The sequence below is a fragment of the Bos javanicus genome, chromosome 23 (genome assembly GCF_032452875.1).
Source record: "Bos javanicus breed banteng chromosome 23, ARS-OSU_banteng_1.0, whole genome shotgun sequence".
Taxonomy (NCBI): Eukaryota; Metazoa; Chordata; class Mammalia; order Artiodactyla; family Bovidae; genus Bos; species Bos javanicus.
Window position 1 is genome coordinate 22,198,899 of NC_083890.1, and position 27,191 is coordinate 22,226,089.

General features: G+C 38.5%; 2 protein-coding genes and 2 long non-coding RNA genes across 4 annotated transcripts; 2 read left to right on the top strand and 2 right to left on the bottom strand.

Moving 5' to 3' along the window:
* Nucleotides 1-182: 182 nt before the first annotated feature.
* On the bottom strand, nucleotides 183-26,902 carry LOC133236386 (cysteine-rich secretory protein 3-like). The gene is made up of 8 exons (XM_061398390.1): nucleotides 26,791-26,902; nucleotides 15,390-15,460; nucleotides 8,561-8,677; nucleotides 7,042-7,129; nucleotides 5,443-5,591; nucleotides 4,791-4,885; nucleotides 4,156-4,244; nucleotides 183-2,096 (listed from the first exon to the last, which is right to left on the bottom strand). The coding sequence occupies exons 2-8, from the start codon at nucleotides 15,456-15,458 to the stop codon at nucleotides 1,969-1,971; spliced, it is 735 nt and encodes a 244-aa protein (XP_061254374.1). The 5' UTR covers nucleotides 15,459-15,460; nucleotides 26,791-26,902; the 3' UTR covers nucleotides 183-1,968.
* Nucleotides 2,154-5,449, top strand: LOC133236387 (uncharacterized). The gene is made up of 3 exons (XR_009732864.1): nucleotides 2,154-2,255; nucleotides 2,354-2,424; nucleotides 5,070-5,449. It is a non-coding gene; the product is annotated as an uncharacterized LOC133236387 (long non-coding RNA).
* Nucleotides 11,664-13,422, bottom strand: LOC133236383 (elongation factor 1-alpha 1-like). The gene has a single exon (XM_061398387.1). The coding sequence runs from the start codon at nucleotides 13,348-13,350 to the stop codon at nucleotides 11,968-11,970; it is 1,383 nt and encodes a 460-aa protein (XP_061254371.1). The 5' UTR covers nucleotides 13,351-13,422; the 3' UTR covers nucleotides 11,664-11,967.
* Nucleotides 18,396-23,615, top strand: LOC133236388 (uncharacterized). Its single transcript, XR_009732865.1, has 3 exons — nucleotides 18,396-18,809; nucleotides 21,234-21,304; nucleotides 23,140-23,615. It is a non-coding gene; the product is annotated as an uncharacterized LOC133236388 (long non-coding RNA).
* Nucleotides 26,903-27,191: the final 289 nt, after the last annotated feature.

The window sequence follows — 27,191 nt, forward strand, 5'->3', positions numbered from 1 at the left end:
GAATTTTGTAATGCACCTTTTATTAGGGCTCAGATAGCAAAGAATCTTCCTGCAATATAGGAGACTCATGTTCAGTCTCTGGGTCGGGAAGATCCCCTGGAGAAGGGAATGCCTGGAGAATCCCATGGACAGAGGAGCTTGGCAGGCTATAGTCCATGGGGTCGCAAAGAGTTTGACACGACTGAGTAACCAACATTTTTATTTTGGAGTATTTTTAGGTTTACAGAAATTTAGCTAATATAGTACAGAGAATTCCCATACACTCTCTACCCAGTTACAGTTTCCCCTAACATTAACATTTTACATCTATCTGGTACATTGATCAAGACTAAGAAACCAACACTGTTGTTAAAAATACCCTGGATATTTTCCAGATTTCATCAATTTTCCATTAATGTCCCCCTTCTGTTCCAGGATCTGATACAAGGATTCACATTGTATTTCGTTGTTCTGTCTCCTTATTCTCCTCTGGTCTGTAATGTTTTCTCAGAATTTCCTTATTGCTCATGATTTTGACAGCTTTGAGGAGTCCTGATCAAGGTATTTTCTATTTAGGTTTGCTTGATGTTTTATTGCATAATAAGACTGGGGTTGCAAAGAGAACCACAGAAGTGATATCTCTTCTAATTATATCATATACGGTGATATGTGAATCCATATGGCTCATTACTGAGTCAGTAATGATGTGGAATTTTGATCACTTAGTTAAGATGTTATTTGCCAGATTTCTCCACTGTTCATACCTTCCGCTTTGGAAGCAAGTCCCAAAGTTCAGCACAGACTCAATAGCGGATGGACAAAGTTCTACCTCCTGAAGGAAGAGGTATATTCAAAATATATTATTTTGAATTTTTCGTTAAGGAAGATTTGTATAAAAGAAGAGAGACTTTAAAAAGAAGGCATGGTCATATTCTACTGTGCAATTTATGCAGATGAAAACCCAAAAGTCTTCACTGATTTTGGCAAAATGAAGATGGAGGCTACCTTAGGAAGAATGATTTGAATTTAACTGTAAAAATGGGAGACATCAGTGGGAAGAGGGTGGCTGGGAGAGGAAGAATTAAAGAGAGCATATGTATCTTTGAACATGTTTAGCTATAAATTGGGACTGGGAATGAGGACTGTAGTTCAGGATTCATGAGACAATGATATCACATTCTGACCTTTTCATACATCTTGTTCTAGAAATATGATTCTCAATTTCTTTCTTTCTTTCTTTTTTTTTGACTTAGCAAGTCCCCAGCATGGGGTTACCCTCAAGCCAAGGGCCCCAAGCCAGGTTTTGAGAGATGGAGGAGAAGCAGGAAGCCTTGGAGCCTGGGAGAACACCCCTAGACTGGCAGGCGAGCTGGTCTGGGCATTGCTTGTAGGAGCTGAAAAGTGAGTTCTAAATCAGAGCTTCCTCTGTCCCATCTCCCAGGCCGTGGGGCTCCCGAGTTTTCTGATATAACTCTTTACCTCCTCCTCAGGCTTTTTTGAGGTATAATTGATGTACAATTATTATATGTTTCAGGTGTACAACATAGCGATTTGCAATTTTTAAAGGTTATACTCCATTTATAGTTATTATAGAATATTGGCTACATGCCCTGTGCCATACAAAATATCCTTGTAGCTTGTTGATTTTACACATGATTCTCAATTTCAGTTCAAATTTGTAGTGATCATATTTGTAAGAGAATACAACATTCAGAATCTTCAGCTTGATTAAATTCAATTAAATTTACATCACCCAATTTATATCAAAATCCAAAGTTGTTATCATAGATTAGGTTACATTAATTTTTTTTTGTATGAAAAAGAATTCTGTAAAATAAAAAGCAGATCCAGGAGAAAAAGACTCTTTACTACTTGAAATCAAATTTGTAGCTAACAAACATGTCTGTGATTTCCTTGTTAGTAAATATCAAATCTGAGTAGACGATGCAGCCTTCCATCATGTAGCCCTGCTCAGTCAGTGCTTGGAATTTAATAAATTTTGCCTTGACAATTGCAGGCAGCCTTGCAATTGGTCTTCACAAAATCAGAGGCACAGGTCCATGTTTCCTTTAAAGATGCACAGTTAGAATAGGTATCTTCATACTCACAACTATTGGCTGGAATAAAAGCAAAGAAAGTAATCACTTCATTATCATTTTCCTCCACAGCAGCAACACAAACAGTGAATTCAATGTGAGTGAGAAAGAGAAAATTGAGCAAACATGTTGGCATCATCACACTGTGACGAGCACTTCGTAGCTTGAAGGACACATAAGGTCTCTTAGTTAAACTAATCAATTAGCTCATCGTTTATTTTAAAATTTTAATCTTTTGAAATGTTTCTAAAATGAATTGGCCTCTTTTCCTTCCTCAGAAAACAGAGTACGGTGAATTTAAATGAATCTGTCTAGAACTGCACTGTCCGAAATGATCAGCACTAGACAGGTGATTGCTTACATTTAAACCTAATTGAATTAAAATAAAATAAAATATAAATTTCAGGTCCTTAGTGATACTAGTTACATTCTAACTACTCAATAACCAATGTGGCCAAGGGCTACTTTAAGAGACAGTACACTTATTTAACATTTCCATGAATGCAAAAAGTTATATTGGACTCTGTTGCTGTAGACTCTAATACTACTAGTCTTTCTTTCAGGAATAAGAAATCATTGTAAGAAGATGTGGGTGCAAAGTTGCAAAAACAAAAGGAAATTACACCATGATTGTTGGGTATTTCCATTCAGATGTCCCTCAGTGGCCATAGACTCAACACATCTCAAGCCAAGTACATTATCCTACCTACAAACTTGGCAGTTTTATAGTATTGCTTCCCAACTCTCCCCTCCTTTCACCCAGACTCAGAGAAGTGGCATAATTTAATCCAGGCACTAGGAATTAACCCGAACTCATTCCCTTCTATATTTCTAGTTTCTCTCTCTTTCTTTTTAAACTGAAGTATAGTTGATTATGTTTTCCCCCTATTTTTCATCAGAGTGCAACAAGCACAGGTAAGAAACACTGGCTCTTCTACATTCTTCCTATTTCTTATCACTGTCCATTTCTCTTCATTCATTTTGCCCTCATGGAATAAAGATATTTGCTTTTAAACCCATGTTTTTGAACAGTCTCCAAGCTGGATTCCCATCCATTTGTTCCTGCATGCTATTGCCAGGAGCTCTTTGTAAAACACAATTCTGATTTCATCATTCTTCCATTTGAAATCTTTCAATTGGTTGCTCGTTACTACTAGGATAAATTCCGAGCTCCTCAACAAATAGTATTGAGCCCAGGTGTAATTATTTTCTTCTGTAGTTAATTTATACAAAGCTTTGATATCATCACTATTCTGAATTATGGCTGAGCAATTCTTCCAGAGAGAGTGCTGTAATTCAGTTTGGTGAATGCATTTAAAAGGTAAAAATCTCAGTTAATGGGTTAATTGCATTATTAACAATAATTATAATAACATACGCCAACTAAACAAAAATACCAGTGCTGTACTTCTATTAACAACAACATGGAATAAGACATTATATGACATTAATTTCACTCCTTTTGCTAAGATATATTTGAAGTTTATGTGAGCTAATAACACTATAAGCAGATTTGATTGACATTTTAAAAGCATATAAAAGTTATTAGCAGACAAAAATACAAGTGTTCATTAAACTAAATTTGATAATTAAATTACCCTATGGGAAAAATGAGGAATTTAGGATGATGAACTCATTCACATATAAGGAATTATAATTTTCAATATGTCTTTCCGGGTTAAGTTGTATTCTGTGGTATCACATCTTGTACATATTTCTCTTTTTAAAATTCCATCTTTGCTATAATGGCATTAACTTTGATGAAAAGAAAGTTCATATTCAGTTGCAATGATTAATTCCCACAGAAAGTTTTTCAGATAAGCCAATATGTCACGGGTTCAACACAGCTACAGATATCCATTGGTGATTGATGTTTCTTTAGGTTATGTACAGTAACCGACTGCATTGCAAGTAAGAATTCTCAACAGTGTAAACTTTTTGCTTAAAGGCACTCTGTTGAATAATTTTAATTTTGCCTTTTGGAGGAAGGCATTGCTGAAGTTGGTTACATTCAGAATACTTTCTAATGCTTAGCCATGTCAGGTCATTTATATTAGCAGGTTAATGATTTCAAACTTACTGCATAGTCCGTTGTCACAATGATTGGGGCAGCTGCCACAAGGTGTTCCCTTTTGGTAAGGGACATGTTGTCTGCCAACAATATTACCACTGAAATTTGAAATACAAAATGTCAAGCGTTTTTCGTTTTTTAAGTTTAATTTATGCTCCAAGGGAAGCATCCATCATCATATGGGCCTAAATATCTTTCAGGGTTTTAAATCATGTCAAATGACTGAAAAACTAACATTCCCCAAGTGTACTCAGATCCCAATGCAAAGTAAGAATAATTCACATGTGCACTTACTTTCTTGACCCTAGTCTAACAGCCTGAGCCGAAATGGGCTAATAATAGGCTCTAAAATTTACAGAGTGCATTTCAGTGTGGTAACAGTTTCTACCTCATAGTAAACTTGATGGAATTGGTAAGGCTGTGCACCCCCACGTGCTGGCAAGAGGTAAACATATTCATCAAGAGACAGGGAGAAATTGGTTGTGCCTCAAATTTAAAAAACTCTTCTAAACTTTTATTCCCTCCTCCCCTCTACTGAAAAATTCTTTTTTAAAAGTCTGGTTTGTCCATTACATAACAATGTTCAAATATTAGATCGCTGATGGCATTATGTATTGACAACAAACGGGAAAGCACATACTTACGCAGGACAGTATTGGCAAACATAGAGGTACTTTAGACTTTGTTTGGGGCAGTAGGCAACTCCACATCCAATAAGGAAAGATGAGTACCAAACAATCTATGAGCACACAAGTGAAGATAGGAGAGTACATTAGAGAAGAAAATATATTTAAAAAACTATAATAAGAAATATAAAACTGAAAAGAACGTTACTGATATATTGTATTTCTGCATACCTTATGAATATATTTAGTTAAATTATTGAGTAGAAGTACTGACCTTTTATTTTTATTTTATTTTAGCCACTCCATGCAGCTTACAGGATCTTTGTTCCCCATCCAGGGATGGAAGCCAGGCCACTGCAGTGTAAGTGCTGAATGCTAACTGCTGGACTGCCAGGAAATTCCCTAAAAATCTTTTAAAATACTACATTTCCATGTACATTCACTATTTAATCCATTTAGGCAGTAAGAAAAATACAGGGTATATTTCCGCATTCAAAGTGTGCAGGCTTTTGACAAATCACAGCTCACGGCTGAAATACCCACAACATAGTAAAACTGCTCTTTACCCATTTGAGATCTTCTTTGCAGTTCAACATTGGAATCAGTCAAAATTTGGAGAAGCCTCCTTTTTAAAGTATTGATGTCAGAATGTTTTTATCTGTTCCCTTACCTGGGTGAAATGTCCAATTACTGCTTGAGGACTCTTCGGCCCTACTTCAAAAACAAAATCATGGACCTCATCATACCAGCTTTGGATTGCATTAGACCATGTAGAAGGGTAACTTGACATAAAGAGATTCTCGCCACAGTTCCTTGTACCTGAGAAGAAACAGATCATTCATGGGGAAAGCCATAAAACATTCAAAGTCCCTGTCCTTTGCAGTGCTCATAGCTGTTAATCCATGAGGGAGTTTCTCATCAGCTATAAGCTGGAAAGAAGCCAGATGTGCTTAACACCTTAAGAATGGCCTCAATGTGCACAATTTTGAGTACATCAAGTTTTTTTTTCTTTAGTATCTGCTCTCCCTAGATTCATTTGTTTACACTTTAAATTTTCATGAGTGTATGCATTAATGCATACTCTGCTTTGCATGCTAAAGGCAGAGACTAACTCAATTTCTGACTCTTGCCCACATTCATCAAAGATTGTTTTATACATAGGACCCTAAATAAATGTTTATGATTGCTATTCTGTATGAACTTTGAAAAAAAGCTAGCACTCAGCCTTTAATTAAAAACCCCAATATGAAGCAAATGGCACTAGAAGAGACAATATTTTCAAAGATTATGAGTCTCCCCTTAATAAGCAAATAAGAGCATCGCAGGCCAAATTCTCAAATTATTCTTTGAGAATAATTTCTTACTCGGAAAGAAGTGCCTTGTAGCACAACAGAAGTATTTCAAGATATTTTCAATATATATCTCAATATATTTTCAAGTTGAATATTTTGAATTAGATGGCTTTAAATATAATGTCTACATGCTACTTTAAGGGAGTGCAAACTAAATTACTCTTGGATAAATCCTTTAAGAAGGAAAGAAAGAAGCTAAGATTTTAACAGTAGATTGGGATCTTCAAGAAAATTTGTTCCAATTTTCTACTGAATATAGTCATCCTTCTTCCTGATTTCACTAAATTATAGTAAAAAAATACAAGTAACAATGACAGTTCTACATTTAAAACAGGTAAGTCTTTTGCTTCTTTCAAATTGGGCTTGCCTAAATCTATGTCATTTTTGATCATTTCAGTAAATATTTTATCTAATATTTAATAATAAGATATTTCATCTCATTGTTTCTGTTTCCTGATGCAGAAGTCATGTCTAACAGGTTTTTAATCTATATAGTAATGACTGTATGGCAGGCACCCAGAATATACAAAAGACTTGACATTCTGTCATCAAAATGATTTAATCAAACATATGTTATAAATACAAATATAAATAGGTTTAAAAATAAAAGCTGTTTTCTCTCTAACTGTTTTCTATTTTATAAAATAGAGGAAGAGATGACTCATGACTGCTTTACTTAGACAATGGTTAAGAGGCACAAATACGATATTGTGTGAGCCAGTTTTTGTAAAATATAAAACACACAACACGCACAATGTGGTACTTCTCGGAGTTCTTTCTCCTGCAGAGAGTTTTTAAATTGAAAAAGGCAGCATTAGAAGCAACATTTATTCATAAAGCTTTCTTAATGTAAGGTCAAAAATAGCCCTTATGGTCTTGCTTGTTCATGGACTCAACAAAAATATTAAATTACATACCTACTCTTCTATCCTCTTTCTTACTGTGTTTGAAAAGGCACTTGTTTGCCCAATTTTGGGCATTTGCTGCTGCCGTGGTGTTCCATTGCTAAAACAAGAAGAGAAAAAACAGATGCACTCAATGACTTAAATTACAAAGGAGCATAAGTTTTATGATTTGAATAGTGGACTAGTCTATATGAGTACAAAATTTCTCTATGTGCATCTTCTGCTTATCATGATAGTCACAGATATCTTTTTCACGTGTCTTTTTCTTCTCCACAAAATCATACATCTACCCTAAGTAATCAAAAAATCTAGGAGAGTTAATGGTCTATTTTTGATGGCACAGTAGACACACCTCAGTTTTTAGTAATAGTCCTCTCTAAATATTGATCAACACACGGAGATGTTGAGATTATTTTTCCTATAGTACTGAGCTGGCATACTTTACTCTTAGTTCCTTTTTTTTTTTTTTTAGTAGGTACATCTGGGAGACATGTGGCCTTCAGTACTGGACCTAGAAAAGTGGGCTGTTATTTGCCCTAGATCAAAAGGTAATAACCCTAATAACCTAGGGTTAGAAGAAATACTGAGCAGAAAGACATCTCTCACTGATATCTAAGGATTTGCTTTTACTTCTGCCCCCCACAATTTAAATAGCCCTTAAAACTGGACAAGTTGCTTCACTATAATAAAGCAAAATTTAGGAGACTAATGAGACAGTGAGCTAATGAAGTCTCCTCACTTGCACAGGCCCTTTCAGAGTGGCAAGAGGGCACCTCAGAAGATGTTTGGCCATTTTTTGGGGGAGGAAGTGGTAACATTTGCAGTGGTAAGATATTTTTATGTTTTCTTCCTTAAAGTTAACAAAACTTGGATTTCCCCTATTTATAACGTATCTTCTAGAAAAGGGCTAGGTCATAAATTACAGCCCAGGTGGCGTGGACATTAATCATGAGGATGGTGTGGGTGAAGGTATTGTACTTATGACTGTACAGAGGGGAAATAGAAGGAAGGGAGCACACAGGCCACAGAAGTTACGAGAAAGCTGTTTTTATAAAAAACAACAGAAAAAGCCTAGTGAAAGTATCTAAAAGTCAGCTTACTAAGGTCAGAAGGCATATACTAACCTCAGCGGCAGGGTTCATGGAGAGGCTTCAGGGGTTCCATGGGCACCCTGAAACTTCATACTGATTGTATATGTATGTATGTAGATGCATTTTTTTCTTTTTAGGAGGAGAAATTCCACTTTCAAAGATGGTAAACTCTGAAATACGCATGATAGATTATAGATTCTGACAGATTAAACTATTCTAGTGAATAGAATATAGAAGGAGGAAGTATGATTTTTAAGCAAAAAATAGTATGTGGAATTTAAAAGAAGAATTTCTTCCCTGTCCATTACACAGCTCAAATGAAATAACAAAGCAGAGCCAGAACTTCCAAAACTGAAAGGTTCTTAAGAGATGTAATTTACTAGGTGCCAGCTCTTACCACAGCCAGCTCAAGCCACTTTCTTTATGTGTCTGCTTCTTACCATCTTCAGCATGTTACTGGGAGGTGGCGAGACTCCTCTCCTTAGGTCATTGTGTTTGTTTACAATCTCAGTTTGGACATTTTTCAGGGTGTTTGACAAATCAGCAAAACGTCGATCCTGAAGGAAAGTCAGCTTAGGATTAGTTTTTAAAAGTTTTGAAATTGCATAGAAGAATGTGTAAGTTAATTTAAGAGAAAAAAGATTATTTTCAGACATGTTCAGTTCAAGTCAGTATTATTAAGCACTGCCAATGAATCTGAGCCCAAACTATAATTTTAAGAAAGAAAGAGTGTTGAATCTTAAGAGTCAGGCTGTAATTCATGCCGTGATGATTAAAAATGCCTCGATGGAAATTCCCTGGTGGTCCAATGACTTTGTGCTTCTTTTTCAGGGGGCACGGGTTTGATCACTGTTCAGGGAACTAAGATTCCATAAGTTGCATGGTGCAGTCAAAAAATAAAAACACCTCTGAGGCTATAAATGTCACTTTCTAGAATGAAGGGACATCTCAGTGTGAGCTTTCTAGACATATGAATGAAAACACAATGACAAAGTTACAAGATTGGAGCCACTGAACATTCTCATTCACACTCAATCAGGCTGCAGAAAGGGAGTGATAAGGGTGGAGGTAGGTGGCTCCTTTTAGACCAGTGGTCCCCAACCTTTCAGGCACCAGGGACCAGTTTCGTGGAAGACAATGTTTCCATGGACCTGGGGGGTTGGAGATGGTTTCAGGATGATTCAAGGATATTACCTTATTGTGCACTTTATTTCTATTGTTATGACATCAGCTCCACCCTAGATCCTGGAGGTTGGGAACCCTTGTTTTAGATGTTCGGGGAACCTTGAACTGACACGCTGTGTGTATTTAGGGAAACCATGTTTAGGTGGAGTCCAAGTGCACTCAATACTCCAGTAAATAATTCTACCTATTATGTGACAGACTTTATGGGGTCTCTCAAAAGACAGTTTAACAATATTACAAAAAAATCTCCAAAGCAATTTGGAGGGAGCAATGCCATTCCAATTAATGAACTATTGCTGACTTTGTTCCTTTTAGTAACAGAAATATAATTAACAGGATATTAAGTCAGGTGCTGATATTTTTGGTGTATCCTTGCATGTATGTTGGGAAGGCTTGAGTCTGGAGGTAGAGTAGGGTGTGTGAATAGTTCTCAGAAAGTCTGAACAATTTGGTGACTTCAATTTACAGAAGAGTCTGATGCTATATGTACATGAGCAAAATTTTGTAAGCCCAGACAGGGCCTTTTGCTGATTTTCCCTGACACCCTGGGATAAGTTATTCTCCCCCTGCCCCAGTGCTAAGTCTCCTCAAAGTTCTACAAATACTGTGAACCTGGGTCTCACCACACTTTATTGCCACGATCTCATTATGTGTCCATTTCCCCTGCCTGTTTGTATGTTCCTAAAGACAGGGACCAATATTGAATTCATGGTACTCCCAGACTGGGCGCTTTCCCAGCTATCGATTCCTAAATTAGCAAGGATGCGACTGAAGCGACTTAGCAGCAGCAGCAGCAGCCAATGTGAAATACCAATCTCTGTATAAAAGTAATTGTGGTTTCAGACCATGAATTTTAAATCATTATGCTGCTGCTGCTGCTGCTAAGTCACTTCAGTCGTGTCCAACTCTGTGTGACCCCGTAGACGGCAGCCCAACAGGCTTCCCCATCCCTGGGATTCTCCAGGCAAGAACACTGGAGTGGGTTGCCATTTCCTTCTCCAATGCATGAAAGGGAAAAGTGAAAGTGAAGTCGCTCAGCCGTGTCCGACTCTTAGCGACCCCATGGACTGCAGCCTACCAGGCTCCTCCATCCATGGGATTTTCCAGGCAAGAGTACTGGAGTGGGGTGCCATTGCCTTCTCTGTTAAATCATTATAACTAGGCTCAAATACATCTTTACTAATCAGAATAGGAACCAGTGCAATCAACACATTTTTTGCCAACAAAAAATAAGTTTGTTTATTCCTGTAGCATAAAAATACTTGCTTTGGGATTCAGTGAACCCTTGGAAAGCATTTTCTGCCTGTTTCTGGTTGCAGAAGAATTTTCCCTGCAAAAACGTTGTCTTGATGCCTGAAATTGTAGTTGGTTGACGATAGGTCAGGTGAATATGGCAGATGGGGCAAAACTTCATAGCCCAATTTGTTCAACTTTTGAAGTGTTGGTAGTGCAACATGTGCTCATGTGTTGTTGTGGGGAAGAACTGGGTCCTTTCTGTTGACCAGTGTCAGCCACAGGTGTTGCAGTTTTCAGTACATCTTATCGATTTGCTGACCATACTTCTCAGATGTAATGGTTTTGCTGGGATTCAGAAAGCTGTAGTGTATCGGATAGGAGAAGGCAATGGCAACCCACTTCAGTACTCTTGCCTGGAAAGTCCCATGGACGGAGGAGCCTGGTTGGTTGCGGTCCACCAGGTCGCTAAGAGTCGGACATAATTGAGTGGCTTCACTTTCACTTTCATGCATTGGAGAAGGAAACGGCAACCCACTCCAGTGTTCTTGCCTGGAGAATCCCAGGGATGGGGGAGCCTGGTGGGCTGCCGTCTATAGGGTAGCACAGAATCGGACACAACTGAAGCAACTTAGCAGCAGCAGCAGCAGTGTATCACATAGTCAGCAGACCACCAGACAGTGACCATGATCTTTCTGGGGTGCAAGTTTGGTTTTGGGAATTGCTTTGGAACTTCTTCTCAGTCCAACCACTGGGCTGGTCATTGCCAGTTGTTGTATAAAATCCACTTTTTGTTGCATGTCACAGTTCTATCGAGAAATGGTTTGTTGTTGTTGCATAGAAAAAGAGAGGATGACACTTCAGAACGATGATATTTTTTATTTTCAGTCAGCTCAAGAGGCACCCATTAACTGAGCTTTTTCATCTTTGCAATTTGCTTCAAATGCTGAATGACCATAGAAGGGTCAATGTTGAGTTCTTTGGCAAATTCTCATGTAGTTTTAAGAGGATCTGCTTTGATGATGCTCTCAATTGGTCAATCAACTTCTGATGGCTGGCCACTGTGCTCCTCATCTTCAAGGCTCCTGTCTCCTTTGCAAAACTTCTTGAGCCATTGCTGCACTGTACATTCTTTTTTTTTTTTTTCTCATTAAACTTTTTTTAATGGGTCTCAAATTCTGTGACAGATTTTTGGTCAAGTTGTTTTCATTAAAAAGTACTGATTTTAAAAACTAATAACTTAAACTGCCACACACAAAACATATGGTCCACAAAAACATTCTCTTTTCCTTCTGAAGGTTTTACGATGCATTGTTATCATTAACCAGTCTTTTACTACTAAACTTAAATGGCCAATTGAGACAAACAGTTCTGAGACTGTTCTTCCACCACTGATTAAGACTGCGGTGGCAGGTATTGGGGATAATATTCATTTAGCCTTCTGAGCTTTTTGGGCAGACTTGGTGACCTTGCCAGCTCCAGCTGCCTTCTTGTCCACTGCTTTGATGACACCCACAGTGACTGTCTGTCTCATGTCACGCACAGCAAAACGGCCCAGGGGAGGATAATCAGAGAAGCTCTCGACACACATGGGCTTGCCAGGAACCATATCAACGATGGCAGCGTCACCAGATTTCAAGAATTTAGGGCCATCTTCCAGCTTTTTCCCAGAACAACGATCAATCTTCTCCTTCAGCTCAGCAAACTTGCAAGCAGTGTGAGCTGTGTGACAATCCAGCACAGGTGCATATCCAGCACTGATTTGGCCTGGATGGTTCAAAATAATCACCTGAGCTGTGAAGCCAGCAGCATCCATGGGTGGATCATTTTTGCTGTCACCAGCCACATTGCCACAACGGACATCTTTGACAGACACGTTCTTGACATTAAAGCCCACATTGTCCCCAGGAAGGGCTTCACTCAATGCTTCATGGTGCATTTCTACAGACTTCACTTCAGTTGTTACATTGACTGGAGCAAAGGTGACCACCATGCCAGGTTTGAGAACACCAGTCTCCACACGACCCACAGGGACAGTACCAATACCACCAATTTTATAGACATCCTGGAGAGGCAAACGCAAGGGTTTGTGGTGAGTTGGTGGCAGAATGCAATCCAGAGCTTCAAGCAGGGTGGTTCCACTGGCATTGCCGTCCTTACGGGTGACTTTCCATCCCTTGAACCATGGCATATTAGCACTTGGTTCTAGCATGTTGTCACCATTCCAGCCAGAAATTGGCACAGATGCTACTGTGTCGGGGTTGTAGCCAATTTTCTTAATGTAGGTGCTGACTTCCTTAACAATTTCTTCGTATCTCTTCTGGCTGTAGGGTGGCTCAGTGAAATCCATTTTGTTAACGCCAAAAATTAGCTGTTTCACACCCAGGGTGTAAGCCAGAAGGGCATGCTCACGGGTCTGCCCGTTCTTGGAGATACTGGCTTCAAATTCACCAACACCAGCAGCAACAATCAGGACAGCATAGTCAGCCTGGGATGTGTCTGTAATCATGTTTTTGATGAAGTCTCTGTGTCCTGGGGCATCAATGATGGTAACATAGTACTTGCTGGTCTCAAATTTCCACAGGGAGATATCAATGGTGATACCACGCTCACGTTCAGCTTTAAGTTTGTCCAAGACCCAGGCATATTTGAAGGAGCCCTTACCCATCTTGGCAGCCTCCTTCTCGAACTTTTCAATTGTTCTCTTGTCGATCCCGCCACATTTGTAGATCAGATGGCCAGTCGTGGTAGACTTCCCTGAATCTATGTGCCCAATGACAACGATGTTGATGTGGGTCTTCTCCTTTCCCATTTTGGCTTAGGTTTAACGGTGGTTTTCATGACACCTGTGTCCTGGCGGCAAACCCGTTGCGAAAAAGTGCACTGTACATTCTTAGCAGTTTTTGGGCTAAATGCATTGTTGATGATGAGAGTTATCTCCATTGCTTTCCAACCCATTCTGAACTCAAATAGGAAAACTGCTCAAATTTGCTTTTTGTCTAACATCATTTCCCTAGTCTAAAATAAATACAAAATAAACAGCAAGCAATGTGATTAGCAAAAAAATTTGATAAATGCATATTAAAATGATGTATGCTTAACCATGTTTATTTAAGAGTGTATTATTCCAATATCAAATAGCAAAGTTCAACAATGCAAAACCACAATTACTTTTGCACTAACCTAAATATATCAAATTGTAAAATAGCTCCCTGGATATGTCCTTTTGACTCTGAAAAATGTAGTTTCATTTCAAAGCATATCAAAATTTGGTTTCTGAAAAGTCATTATTTCCTGTTGCTTACCCTATCTTGCTTTGTAGATAAATTCTATTGAAGAAGATATGTCTTTTGTTTGTTGGTTTTAAAAATGATCATCGATAAAGTTTTTATTAATTGACAGGTGATAAGAAAAGTGTTGAGAGTACAGTGGATAAAAGATGGTATCTATTCATCCTTAAAGAGTTTATATTGGATAGGCAATATGACATAAATAGATAATTATGACCTGATAACTGAAATGATAGGAGGGATCTACTAGATATAAAGGGAGGAGGGATTAATTCTTCATGACTGAGCTTAGAAAAGATTTCACAACATATGGTCTGGACTGGGATACTGAGAGATAAATTGTGTTTTCTAAGCATCTGGAGAAGATGCTCTGGGCAGAGGGTGTGTAGAGTATCTGATCAAGAGACATTTACTGGTGTAAAGGACCCAAATGATATCTCCCTTTTAAATACTTTTATCAATAAAGACTGGGAGATGGACTGGACACGTAACAGGGGACTGGAAAGGGCCATGGAAGGAATCTTCAGGGAAGAAATTGGGAACACAGCAAATGACTTGAATGAAACCCTAGCTGATGAATATATTGTATTTGGATTGAAATTTTGATTATGGTAACACAATAGCTATATTTGTAAATGCCTAATGAGGTTAAATGCAATGTCAGAAACCTGTGGTCTGAGGAGTCCTAGCTAATCTTGTGTGCCCAGAGTGGGTGGGGGAACAGACAGCAGTGGCCAAAGCTCCTCACATTCAGAGGTTCTCTGATCAGGAGGTCAACACCTTATATGGGCATCTCCACACCAATCATTGGAGAACATGACTGATCCTGTTTGGGAGATTATTAAAGTGAAGCAGCATATTAGAAATAATTAGAACATCTTACCTAACATATACTAATTGTAAAATTATGGGCAAAATCAAAATACTTAATATCTTTAGTAAATTTTCTTGCCTTTTAATTTAAAATTATTCTCACAGGGTAATTATGAAAATTAAATGTGGTGATGTGTGGGAAGAAGTTTTGCTAATTTGAGATCATATAAATATGTTGCTAATTTTCTGTGGGAGTCATGTTGAAATGTATTAAATAAAAGTAAATCAGAAAAGATCTTGGGACAGGAGAAGTATCATTGGCTTTTAAATCCACAAACTAGTGCTGTCAATAGAAATATAATTAAGGCATCACGTATGATTTTAATTAAAAAAAATAAACATACTAAATTGTTAAGTATAATATATATCACTTGATGAATATATTACAATGTTTATTATGTGATCATATTAAAATTATTAATGAGATTTTTACCTCCATTTTGTTCACTGAATCATACTGTATTGAATTTATGCAGGGCTCAACTCGCACTATCCATATTTCCCGTGTTGCATATCCTCGCGGGGCTAGAAGCTACCATGTTGGTTGCCACAGCCTTAGACTTTAGCGCAGTGAGCAACTGAGAAGTACTTTGCGATGTACCAGACACTCCAGTCTTTTTTACTTTCAAACACTGAGCCCTCAAAGTTGCATGAGTTGTTGTGAAAAGATTTTTACCCTTGACCATACCTGTCCCTTTGCAGGAAAGAATGGAAGCCACACAGCAGCCAGGAACAAAACCACCGTGAATAATGCCATCGCTGGGAAAACAAAACAAAGGAACAAAGACCCGCATTGGGATCTTTAGTGCATGAGCTTCTGAGGAACACAGGGGAAAAACAAAACACACAAAGCAAGGATCTCAGTTACACCAGATTCATCAGCTGACATGAACAAAAGAGGCTGTGTCACCAGGAGTCAATAGAATGATGATGGCTTTGGCCCCAGACCTGAACCTCCAATGGGGACAGTAAAGAACAAATGGAAACACTGGATTGAATGTTGATGATGAATAACTCACTTCTACCCTGTTGTTGTCGCTAAGTTGTACCTGACTCTTGTGACCCCAGGGGCTGTAGCCCGCCAGGCTCCTCTGTCCATAGGATTTCTCAGGCAAGAATATTGGAGTGGGTTGTCATTTCTTTCTCTAGAGCATCTTCCTGACCCAGGGATCCAACCCATGTCGCCTACACTGGCAGGCGGATTCTTCATCACTGAGCCACAAGGGAAGTCCAATTCTGCCCTAGTTCCACAGTTTTTCCATATAACTATTCTCCAGGTGCTAGGAATGGCTTCTTCACACTTCCCAACTGTGATAAAACAACACACACACATATATATGGAATCTAGAAAGATGGTCCGGGGGAAATTATTTGCATGGCAGGGCAGTGGTGGGGAGACAGCTGGAGGAGGGCATGGCAACCCACACCAGTATTCTTGCCTGGACAGAGGAGCCTGGTGGGCTACAGCCTATGGGGCTGCAAAGGGTCGGACATGACTGAAGCAACTCAGCACAAAGCACAGTGGAGACACAGACGTAGAGAACAGACTTATGGACATGGTAGGGGGGTGGGGAGAAGACGGAGGGAGAGGGTGGAATGTATGCAAAGAGTAACATGGAAACATACATTACCATATGTAAATAGATAGCCAATGGGAATTTGCAACATGACTCAGGGAACTCAATCTGGGGCTCTGCAACAGCCTAGACGGGAGGGAGGTGGGTTGGAGGTTCAGGAGTTTCAGGAGGGAGAGGACATTAAAAAAAAAAAAAGGAACGACTAGCCCTTGCTGGTTTCCTTACACCTTGCTTAATCCTTTATAACCCCAATTAACATCTCGGATTACCGGCGAACATATGCCACTTCTTTCCGGTCAGAGCTCTGGCTCATTGCTTGCATTTCCTAGAGCCCTAGGTAAATACACTAAGGAGTAAATGCTTTTCTTTGGTAATTTCAACAGCTCTCTTCAACTCTGCCCAGTGTCCCCATTCATTCCCATTCAAATCTTTCTCTTTATTACAATGTCTTAAATTCCAAAAAGGCAACATTCTCTTTCTGGATCTAAAAATAAAAGATACAGTTCTTACATTTCAAGGTATTATTAATACCAACCCAATCCTATGAACACCCTTAATATATTCACATCATTTGCCTCACTAATTCAACTTCTTGGAATACCCAGGAAATAATAATATACACTGGTAAAGCTTTAGGCATATTTTTTCATCACATTAATATTTATAAAGGTAAATTTTGTAATGAATTAAATATTCAGCATCACAGGGGTAAAATGTCTAAATTCAAACACATTATTTTGCTTAAGCATATTAGACATAAAAGTTATTTTATGATGATTTTGTAACAAGGAAAATGTTTATATTTTGAAGTTAAGTTTTTTTGAAAAAAGTGGAACATCAAATGATACATGGGAGGTGCTTAGCCTTCTGTGAAAAAGTATGGGCCCTTCCAAAATTTATATATTGAAGCTCTAATTCTGAGGTGATGTAATTCCAGTTGAGATATTTCAAATCCTGAAAGATGATGCAAGAAAGGCAATGCCAAAGAATGCTCAAACTACCACACAATTGCACTCATCTCACATGCTAGTAAAGTAATGCTCAAAATTCTCCAAGCCAAGCTTCAGCAATACGTGAACCATGAACTTCCAGATGTTCAAACTGCTTTTAGAAAAGGCAGAGGAACCGGAGACCAAATTGCCAACATCCGCTGGATCATTGGAAAAGCAAGAGAGTTCCAGAAAAATATCTATTTCTGCTTTATTGACTATGCCAAAGCCTTTGACTGTGTGGATCACAATAAACTGTGGAAAATTCTGAAAGAGATGGGAATACCAGACCACCTGATCTGCCTCTTGAGAAATTTGTATGCAGGTCAGGAAGCAACAGTTAGAACTGGACATGGAACAACAGACTGGTTCCAAATAGGAAAAGGAGTACATCAAGGCTGTATATTGTCACCCTGTTTATTTAACATATATGCAGAGTACATCATGAGAAATGCTGGGCTGGAAGAAGCACAAGCTAGAATCAAGACTGTCGGGAGAAATATCAATAACCTCAGATAGGCAGATGATACCACCCTCATGGCAGAAAGTGAAGAGGAACTAAGAAGCCTCTTGATGAAGATGAAAGAGGAGAGTGAAAAAGTTGGCTTAAAGCTCAACATTCAGAAAACAAAGATCATGGCATCTGGTCCCATCACTTCATGGGAAATAGATGGGGAAACAGTGTCAGCCTTTATTTTTGTGGGCTCCAAAATCACTGCAGATGGTGACTGCAGCCATGAAATTAAAAGACACTTACTCCTTCAAAGAAAAGTTATGACCAACCTAGATAGCATATTGAAAAACAGAGACATTACTTTGCCAACAAAGGTCTGTCTAGTCAAGGCTATGGTTTTTCCTGTGGTCATGTATGGATGTGAGAGTTGGACTGTGAAGAAAGCTAGCACCGAAGAATTGATGCTTTTGCACTGTGGTGTTGGAGAAGACTCTTGAGAGTCCCTTGGACTGCAAGAAGATCCAGTCCATTCTGAAGGAGATCAGCCCTGGGATTTCTTTGGAAGGAATGATGCTAAAGCTGAAACTCCAGTACTTTGGCCACCTCATGCGAAGAGTTGACTCATTGGAAAAGACTGACACTGGGAGGGGTTGGGGGCAGGAGAAGAAGGGGACGACAGAGGATGAGATGGCTTGATGGCATCACTGACTCGATGGACGTGAGTCTGAGTGAACTCCGGGGAGTTGGTGATGGACAGGGAGGCCTGGCGTGCTGCGATTCATGGGGTTGCAAAGAGTTGGACACAACTGAACAACTGAACTGAGCTGAATGGAATCCCCCAATGTGGCTATATTTACATCAGGGCCCCTAAATAAGTAATTAAGATTAAATGAGGTTATAAGAATGTGTTCTAATTCACAGAATTAGTGTTCAGTTCAGAAGAGACATTCAAGCCCTCTCTCTGTCTGTCTCTCTTGTCTCCATGAACCCAGAGAAAAGCCCATGTGAGTGTGCCATGAAGGTGGCTCTCTGTAAGTCGGGAAGAGAAGTCTCACCAGAAACTGACCATACTGGCACCTTGGTCTCAGGTGAGAATTGTGAGAAAATAAATTTCTGTTGCTCAAGCCACCCAATCTGTGGTATTTTGTAATAGCAGCCCCAGCAGACTAATATACTTTCTCATGTATATTGAGGATCAGATTAGCTTCAAGTGCATTCCAAGGCCCATAACATGTAGTCATTGGAAATCTGAAGCTGCATATCTATGTTAAGTGTTTACTGACTGCCACTCATCATCCATATTGCAATATACCTTGGCTTTTCTCATGGATAGATGACAAAAGCTCTATGACACAGGTTTCTTTGGGGTCAGTTTTTTTCCTAATATTTATTTATTTGCCTGATTTGGGTCTTAGTTGCAGCATGCAAACTCTTGGTTGTGGCCTGTGGCACCTAGTTTCCTGACCAGGGATCGAACCTGGGCCCCCTGTGTTGAGAGCACTAAGTCTTAGCCGTTGACCAGCAGGGACGTCCTGGGACCAGTTTGAATATAGGGTAACAGAAGAAATTAAAAGACGCTTACTCCTTGGAAGGAAAGTTATGACCAACCTAGATAGCATATTGAGAAGCAGAGACATTACTTTGCCAACAAAGGTCCGTCTAGTCAAGGCTATGGTTTTTCCTGTGGTCATGTATGGATGTGAGAGTTGGACTGTGAAGAAGGCTGAGCGCCGAAGAATTGATGCTTTTGAACTGTAGTGTTGGAGAAGACTCTTGAGAGTCCCTTGGACTACAAGGAGATCCAACCAGCCCATTCTGAAGGAGATCAGCCCCGGGATTTCTTTGGAAGGAATGATGCTAAAGCTGAAACTCCAGTACTTTGGCCACCTCATGCAAAGAGTTGACTCATTGGAAAAGACTCTGATGCTGGGAGGGATTGGGGGCAGGAGGAGAAGGGGACGACAGAGGATGAGATGGCTGGATGGCATCACTGACTCTGTGGATGTGAGTCTGAGTGAACTCTGGGAGTTGGTGATGGACAGGGAGGCCTGGCGTGCTGCGATTCATGGGGTCGCAAAGAGTCGGAGACCACTGAGCGACTGAACTGAACTGAACTGAACAGAAGAAATTGTATTGCATAGTGATATGGGAGACCTTGATGCTCAGGAGTTTGGGAATGCAGACATTATGATTCACCTGGAGGACAGCAGCAAAAATAGAACCTCAGACCATTCTCTTACAAAATGATCAGACAAAAAGCTAGGCAAACAGGAAATAAAATTAAACAAAAATACAAAAGAATGAATTCATCCTCGTGTGAAAAGGTGTTATTTTCTTCTCTGCATTTCCTATAACGAGTCTGTGAAGTGAAAAGTGTGAGTGTTAGTTGCTCAGTCATGTTTGACTCTTTTTGTGACCCCATGAACTGCAGCCTGCCAAGCTCCTCTGTCCATGAAACTCTCCAGGCAAGAATTCTGGAGTGGGTAGCCACCCCCTTCACCAGGGGATCTTCTAGGCCCAGGGATCAAACCTGGGTCTCCTGCATTGCAGGAGGATTCTTTACCATCTGAACCAGTCTGTATTACTATAATTCAAGTAATTATTGTGAAGGCACTCTTGGAAAAGTGCCTCTGACTTTTCTCAGATTTATTGTCTTAGTTGCTCTTTTTGCCACTTGGTGAAGCTAATGGTTTAGGCATTATGATGTTTCTGTAAATGAAGAAATGAGACACAGGGATGTTAAGTAACCTTCTGACAGACTCATTGCCAGATTTAGGCTACTTGGGATTTTTTTTAACCTCAATAACCACTTCCCACTAAACAGTATCATACTTGTGGGAGGCGTGGAGTTCTGGGTAAGAATGTCAAGCATTCTGCCTTGACAGAAATAGTCCTACATTACTATTAATATAAATCTTTTTGCAGCTGATAAATAGCCAATAAATGACTGAACACATTTGCGAAAATTAGAAAAAAATTAGAGAATATTAACAATTAAGTCAATTATTTTCTGTTGTCTTTCAAATATAAAACTTCTAAGACTTGGAGAGTGCAAATAATATTTTCTTAGGATATCCTTCTTGACTTTAAAACATAGGCCATTATAATAACCCTCATTTATGTAACTTTGTTGAAATAATAGAGCACTTTGTTGGCATTTTAACGAAGTATTTTTGTCTGTTTAATAACTAGAATGAGAAGGGATGTAATTGGATTGGAAATCACAAAACTGATAGCTTATTCCTATAAGGGTTCTATGAAGGATACAAATTATAGAAGTGTTTCTACAGTGTTTTGAAATTTTAAGCTCTTCTATACCATTAAAATTTCACTCACAGCAATAGGAAAAGGTTGATTTTGTTTAGATTTTAGGTGGGCAAAAGAAAGAGGTGGGTGAAAGGAATGAAAATATGAAGACAGAAAAGGAAAAATAGGGAAAGAAAAATGAACTTGTTTCTGTATAAAGCAGATACATAAATTTAATATTAAAAAGAGCCATTTGAATTTTTCAGGGACACTTGGCCCTTTACTGAGCAAATCTAAACTTTGGTACCTGGTATTGTCATGAAGGAAAGAGAGTGCCGTAAATGTTGACAAGTCTGGGATTTTGTTGTTATCATTGGTGATACTGTTTTACCCAGCTCATCTTTAACTAGTTACATAAAATTGAAAATATTCACTTATCAAGTTAGAATATGGTGACATAGGGTCACCTCACAGGGATTTTGTGATGTTTTAGAAGATAAATAACATCAAAGCAATCTGAAAACATGAAAAAATCAACATATACCCACACATCCTAGCATTATCATTACTATTTTTATTATTTAGGATGCTTGCTCTCCCAGCAGAGATCTCTCAGCTCTCAGGCTCTTCAGGGATTGGCTTTGCTGAAGGCAGCCTCCTGGCCCAAGGTCATGCTCTCTTCTTAATTCACCCTCATCATATGGCTGTCTGATGTGGGATATAAAGGCCTGACCTCTTCGTTCCAAGTAGAGACAACTCTGAAACATCATTCCAACTTCTGAACTACTCAGAAGTAGTCGAGGCCTCCAATGAGACTACATCACTCCTTTGCCTAATTTTGCTTCCCCCCGACTCCCTCCCAAAGGAATTGATCTCAAGTACATTTCCTGATAAACTTTCCATCTCTCAGATATTGTTCCTGGAGGATCCAACCTGCGACGTCATTCACTAGATAATCTTTTTTTATTTTTTATTTTCCTTAACTCTAGCCAGGCTTCTTTAGTTATCCTTTGATCATATGCCGTTAACGCCTTAGATTATATTAATCCTCAACCCTGGATTCTAGCCACATCCTTCAAAAGCATTTCTAAGTGCCTCTTCCCAAAGAAACTCACAAGTTAACTCCAAAAACACTGATCTTGCCACCGGATGGGAGCCTTTAAAACTTACCATGTAAAGTTTTGATTATATACTCATTTTCTCTGACCCATCTGCAAGATCTTATTTCTCTCAATTTTTTCATGTACTTTTGACTTTTTTTTCTATAATTTGACTGTGAGTGTGGAAAGGACAGACTACTATTTTCATTCTTTTAAATGCCTTATGTGCTTAGTGGTGGAGCTTCAGAAGCTAAGTCTCCAGAGGACTCTTTCTTAGGTTAGTGTCCCTGGACATGTACATTCCTTAGGGAATGGGCTCAAGCGGGCCTCGAGGAGAATTGAAAGCCAAAGAGAAAAACGGGTCCTTCTTTTTCTGCAAGCCAGTAACACTCAGTTATTATTCTTTCCTTTAACAGACAGTCATCAAGTTTTGCACACTATCCATGACAGCAGGCTAGAATATACTGGACATATTCAAGTTAACAGAATATGATTCTCATTCACTCTCTGACCCTCAGCATATCATTAGGGTAGCTCATGATTCAAGCACCTAGAATATGAACTTGTTGAACCTTTCCAAATGTGTGCAAAAGTGGAGGGAAAGGTTTTCTTTTTCTTTTGCTATGACCCATTCTGGTGCTTTTGGAGGAGAGGAAAAAATCCAGTATAGCACAAGGCTCTGGAAATAAGTATGTCAGATGATGTAAATATAATAAAGGTCCATCAGCAACTGTAAGACCAGTGCTTTTAGCTCCTTTCCACCTCTCTTCTTCAGCGGCCTCCTTAAATAGAACGTACAGATCAGATATGATTTACTTGCAATTATGTTTGGTATAGTCACACCGAAATCAATGGAAAGAACTAGGAAAAATATCTGCTTGTTTCTGTTCTCTGCTTGCATGTAGACGATTTCTAAATGTATGTAGTTATATGTTTCAGCTGCTATTTACTTAGTAACAAACTTTAGTTTCCTTTTCAGTCATTTCCCTTAAAAAGTTATTTTGCTGTGTAGAAGTCATTGCAGCTTTCCTTACATGATTTTCCTTCTGCTTTTCATCATTTTCCTTTTAAGGTGATTAGTCATCTCTCCTAAGTGTGACTAGAGAAAAGCCAAATAGAAGATTTGAAAATTTTCTAATTCCAAGTGTTGATGGTTTACATGTGCATGCTAAGTTGCTTCAGTCACGTCTGACTCTTTGTGACCCTGTGGACTGTCGCCTGCCAGGTTTGTCTTCCCTGGGAATTCTCCAGGCAAGAATACTGGAGTGGGTTGCCATGCCCTCCTCCAGGGGGATCTTCCTGACTCAGGAGTTGAACCTGCATCTCTTGACGTCTCCTGCAATGGCAGGTGGATTCTTTACCACCAGCATTACCTGCGAAGCCCTAATATCTTATGACTAAGAGCAGAACAAGTCTTTTTGAAGTGAAAATGCATATAATACAGTTAAACTGTAATATATTATTTCTTTCTCACCTTGATGTCAGGCTCTTTGCTAAGTTTGAAACACTCACTTGAAAAAGAAAATATTATTTTCTCTAATGACATGATATCACTGCTTATTAGAAGATAAAAAGCACATTTATAAAAATTATGCAAGCAAACATTCCCTTATAAGTCTATCTTGTGGAAATAAGAATTTTCAAATTATAAACTAAGGAGAATGTGCTTTTTCTTAAGAAGAGAGTTCATAAAAGGATCCGTTTACAAAGCAAATTTTTAGGTTTCTATTCTAGTCAGGATGTCAAAATAGGCGGGCTTCTTGTTTCACTCCAACATGGATATGGAAGGAATGACAGAAGCAAAATAGAATCATGACTTTCAAGAAATATCAAAAAGATAGGAAGAAAATCTGGGGAGAAGTAAGTCTCTCGTGACCTCTAGTGTGTATGTGTTGATGTGTGTGTGATGGGTGTGAAGTGGAGGAAGAGGTTGCATCCTGAGGCAGTAGCTGGCCTGAGTGTATAGCGATAGCCAAGCCTTTTAATTTTTGCTCTTGCCTCAAGATAATCATTGCTTCCCCATTATTGCAAAATTCTGTAGCAATAGAACTAGCCACCTGTCCTGGGGCTATGTATCAGCAAGATAGCATCAGGGGAACATAACCTTCATCAGATGCAAAGAAATGTATGGGCTATTCTACATTGCTATTACATTCATACACCTATTCCATCTCACCCCCTAGGGTTATGTGAGTATGAATTAGTATAACTACTTCCTCTCAATGCTGTTTCTTCCTAAAATGAACCTAAGGAGTGGCAGCAAATGGAAAGGATTCTGGGATTAAGTCTGTTCTAGTATATTTTTGCCATATGACCCAAGAAAGCTAGTGTAAGTATGAAAATGAACCAAAATTATTGAATAATGTACCACCTTGTGCAATCTATAGGCTATTGTGAACAGGCAGGAAGCCCCTTGCCCTGAGTGAGCCATGTATAATGGTGCCATTATATGGCGACTTCCCAGGTGGCACAGTGGTAAAGAATCTTCCTGTCAATGCAGAAGATGCAAGAGACATGAAAAGTATTAATACATGTGTACATAATGTGTACATTATAGTTAGAGACACACTTATATACCTAACCACAGCTCAGAAAACTATGTGAAGTGAAAGTATTAGTCAATCAGTCATGTCTGATTCTTTGTGACGCCATAGACTGTAGCCCACCAGGCTCCTCTGTCCATGGAATTCTCCAGGCAAGAATACTGGAGTGGGTTGCCATTTTATTCTCCAGGGAATCTTCCCGACCCAGGGATTGAATCCGGGTCTCCTGCATTGCAGGCAGACTCTTTACCAACCGAGCCACCAGGGAAGACATCAGAAAACTATAGGATGCATTATTTTTCAAATAGAGTTTAATGTAATATTTAATCTTAACTATAACACATTCTTTCATCTCACCACTTACATGTGAAACGGAAAGCAGCCTATAAGAGTTTGCAAACCTTTTAGACTTCATCTTATTTAGAAATCTACAAAGATATCTAAATAACAACAGCTACATTGACAGTTCCCAGAAAGCAATTATTTTTTGTTCCCAAAGATTAATTCTCTCCTCTTTGCTTGAATTTACTGAAAAACGTTACTAGAATTCTTAGCACTATGTGGATTTAAACATTACTCAAGAGTTCTGACACTCCTCCTCACAATTTATCTCTTCCTCTTACAAATCTGACCTCAATTCAGAAGCCTTATTATTGTAGAGGAGCTCCCAGACTTGAAACTTGAAATCAGTTTAATTTCCTTTGATTCTTCTCCAGAGTGTGAATCATATAGGTAGACATTGTAGGTTTTGGTTTTATTTTATTTTATTTTTTTCTTTTCTAATTTTATTTTATTTTTAAACTTTACATAATTGTATTAGTTTTGCACGAAATCTTCTCTGGCAATAGTATGTCTTCCCTAAGCTTCCTGGATGCTAGTTAGCCACAGAGGAGAAGAGCATTAATATAAAATGATTTTAAAGTAAAACCTTTCCTCTGTGAAGTGAATAGCTGCTCACAGGTCATCAGAGGCAGGTATGTGGTTTCTTGATATCTGCTTATCTAGGATCACTTCTTATTTGCCAAGGAATATAAAATTTTATATAGAAATTCCCTCCTTATATAAAATAATGCAACTGATATTATATTTAAATCACTTATATAAACATAAATGCCTGAAAAGGTTGACTTTTGTTGGAAAAGTTTCTAATTTTTTTTTTTTGACTGCATTTCATAGGGGATATTTTATCTTAGGTTGATAATCTTTAGAATATTTTTGTCTCAAGATTGGTGCTATTACTTTGTTTTGGTGGATTTAAAACTATTAGCAATAGCTTCCCATACTTATTTTAATAATGTCTATATTATATAATGTCCATATATGTTAATACTAGTAAAATTATTTTATTCATTTATTAAAAATTTTTAATTGGAGGATAATTGCTTTACAATATTGTGTTAGTTTCTGTCATACATCAACATGATCAGCCATAGGTATACATCTATCCCCATCCTCTTGAACCTCCCTCCTACCTCTCACCCCACACCACCCCACCCCTCTAGGTTGTCTCAGAGCAAGGAGTTTGAGCTCCCTGAGTCATACAGCAAATTCCCACTGGCTATCTATTTTACATATGGTAATGTATGTGTTTCAATGTTACTCTTTCAATTCCTCCCGCCCTCTCCTTCTCCCAAGTCTGTTCTTTGTATCTGTGTCTCCATTGCTGTCCTGCAAATAAGTTCATCTTTCTAGATTCCATATATATGCATTAATATACAACATCTGCTTTTCTTTTTCTGACTTACTTCACTCTATATCATAGGCTCTGGGTTCATCCACCTCATTAGAACAGTCTCAAATGTGTTCCTTAAGTTATTATTGTGGAAGTATGAACACACATATAACCATAGTTTTTTATTTTTGCATTAAAGGAAGTTCTGGTATAATTGTTTCCAAAATTCACAGACATAGGAATTAATTATATTGCTTATTTTAGAACAAAAGGTAAAAACTAATTTATTACATTAGATAAAAGTGCTTTTTGTTAATATTAGAGCTATATGTTACTTTCTTAGCTTAAAAAGAATAGAATAGCTTAAGATCATTACTCTCAATATAGGTTATCAACAGTCTTGAAAACCACAGAGTCATTTACTAGGTATCGTTTTTTCACTGGCAAGGCATTAAGTACTTTGTCACAGTAAAATGTTCACTTTAAAAATAAACAAATTGCCACTTACTGTTGGTCTTCGGGGCAGGATGAAGTTAACTGCTTTATCTGTGGGAAGAAGACAAGTGGAGAGAACGACGTTAGGTATATATGCATTATACCTATTTCCTGCTCTGACCAATTCTGGTTGTGCAAGTAAATCTGTCAACAAGGTTGGAAACCGGATTTGTCATAATACCAGTAGTCTCAAATTTCATTGCTGGTTGTCTAACTGAACTTTTCACATTATCTTGTGATTCCCCACGCAACTTTTAAAAATAAATAGCTATTTCACATTTAACTACTGTACACTTATTCTTTGACGTGCATATCCTGCTACAATTTATCCCCATTTTTGTAAATCAGTATTTTGACTGTGCTTAACCAAACTATGCTCATTACAACATTAGAGTTTTCAAGATTACTTTTTTT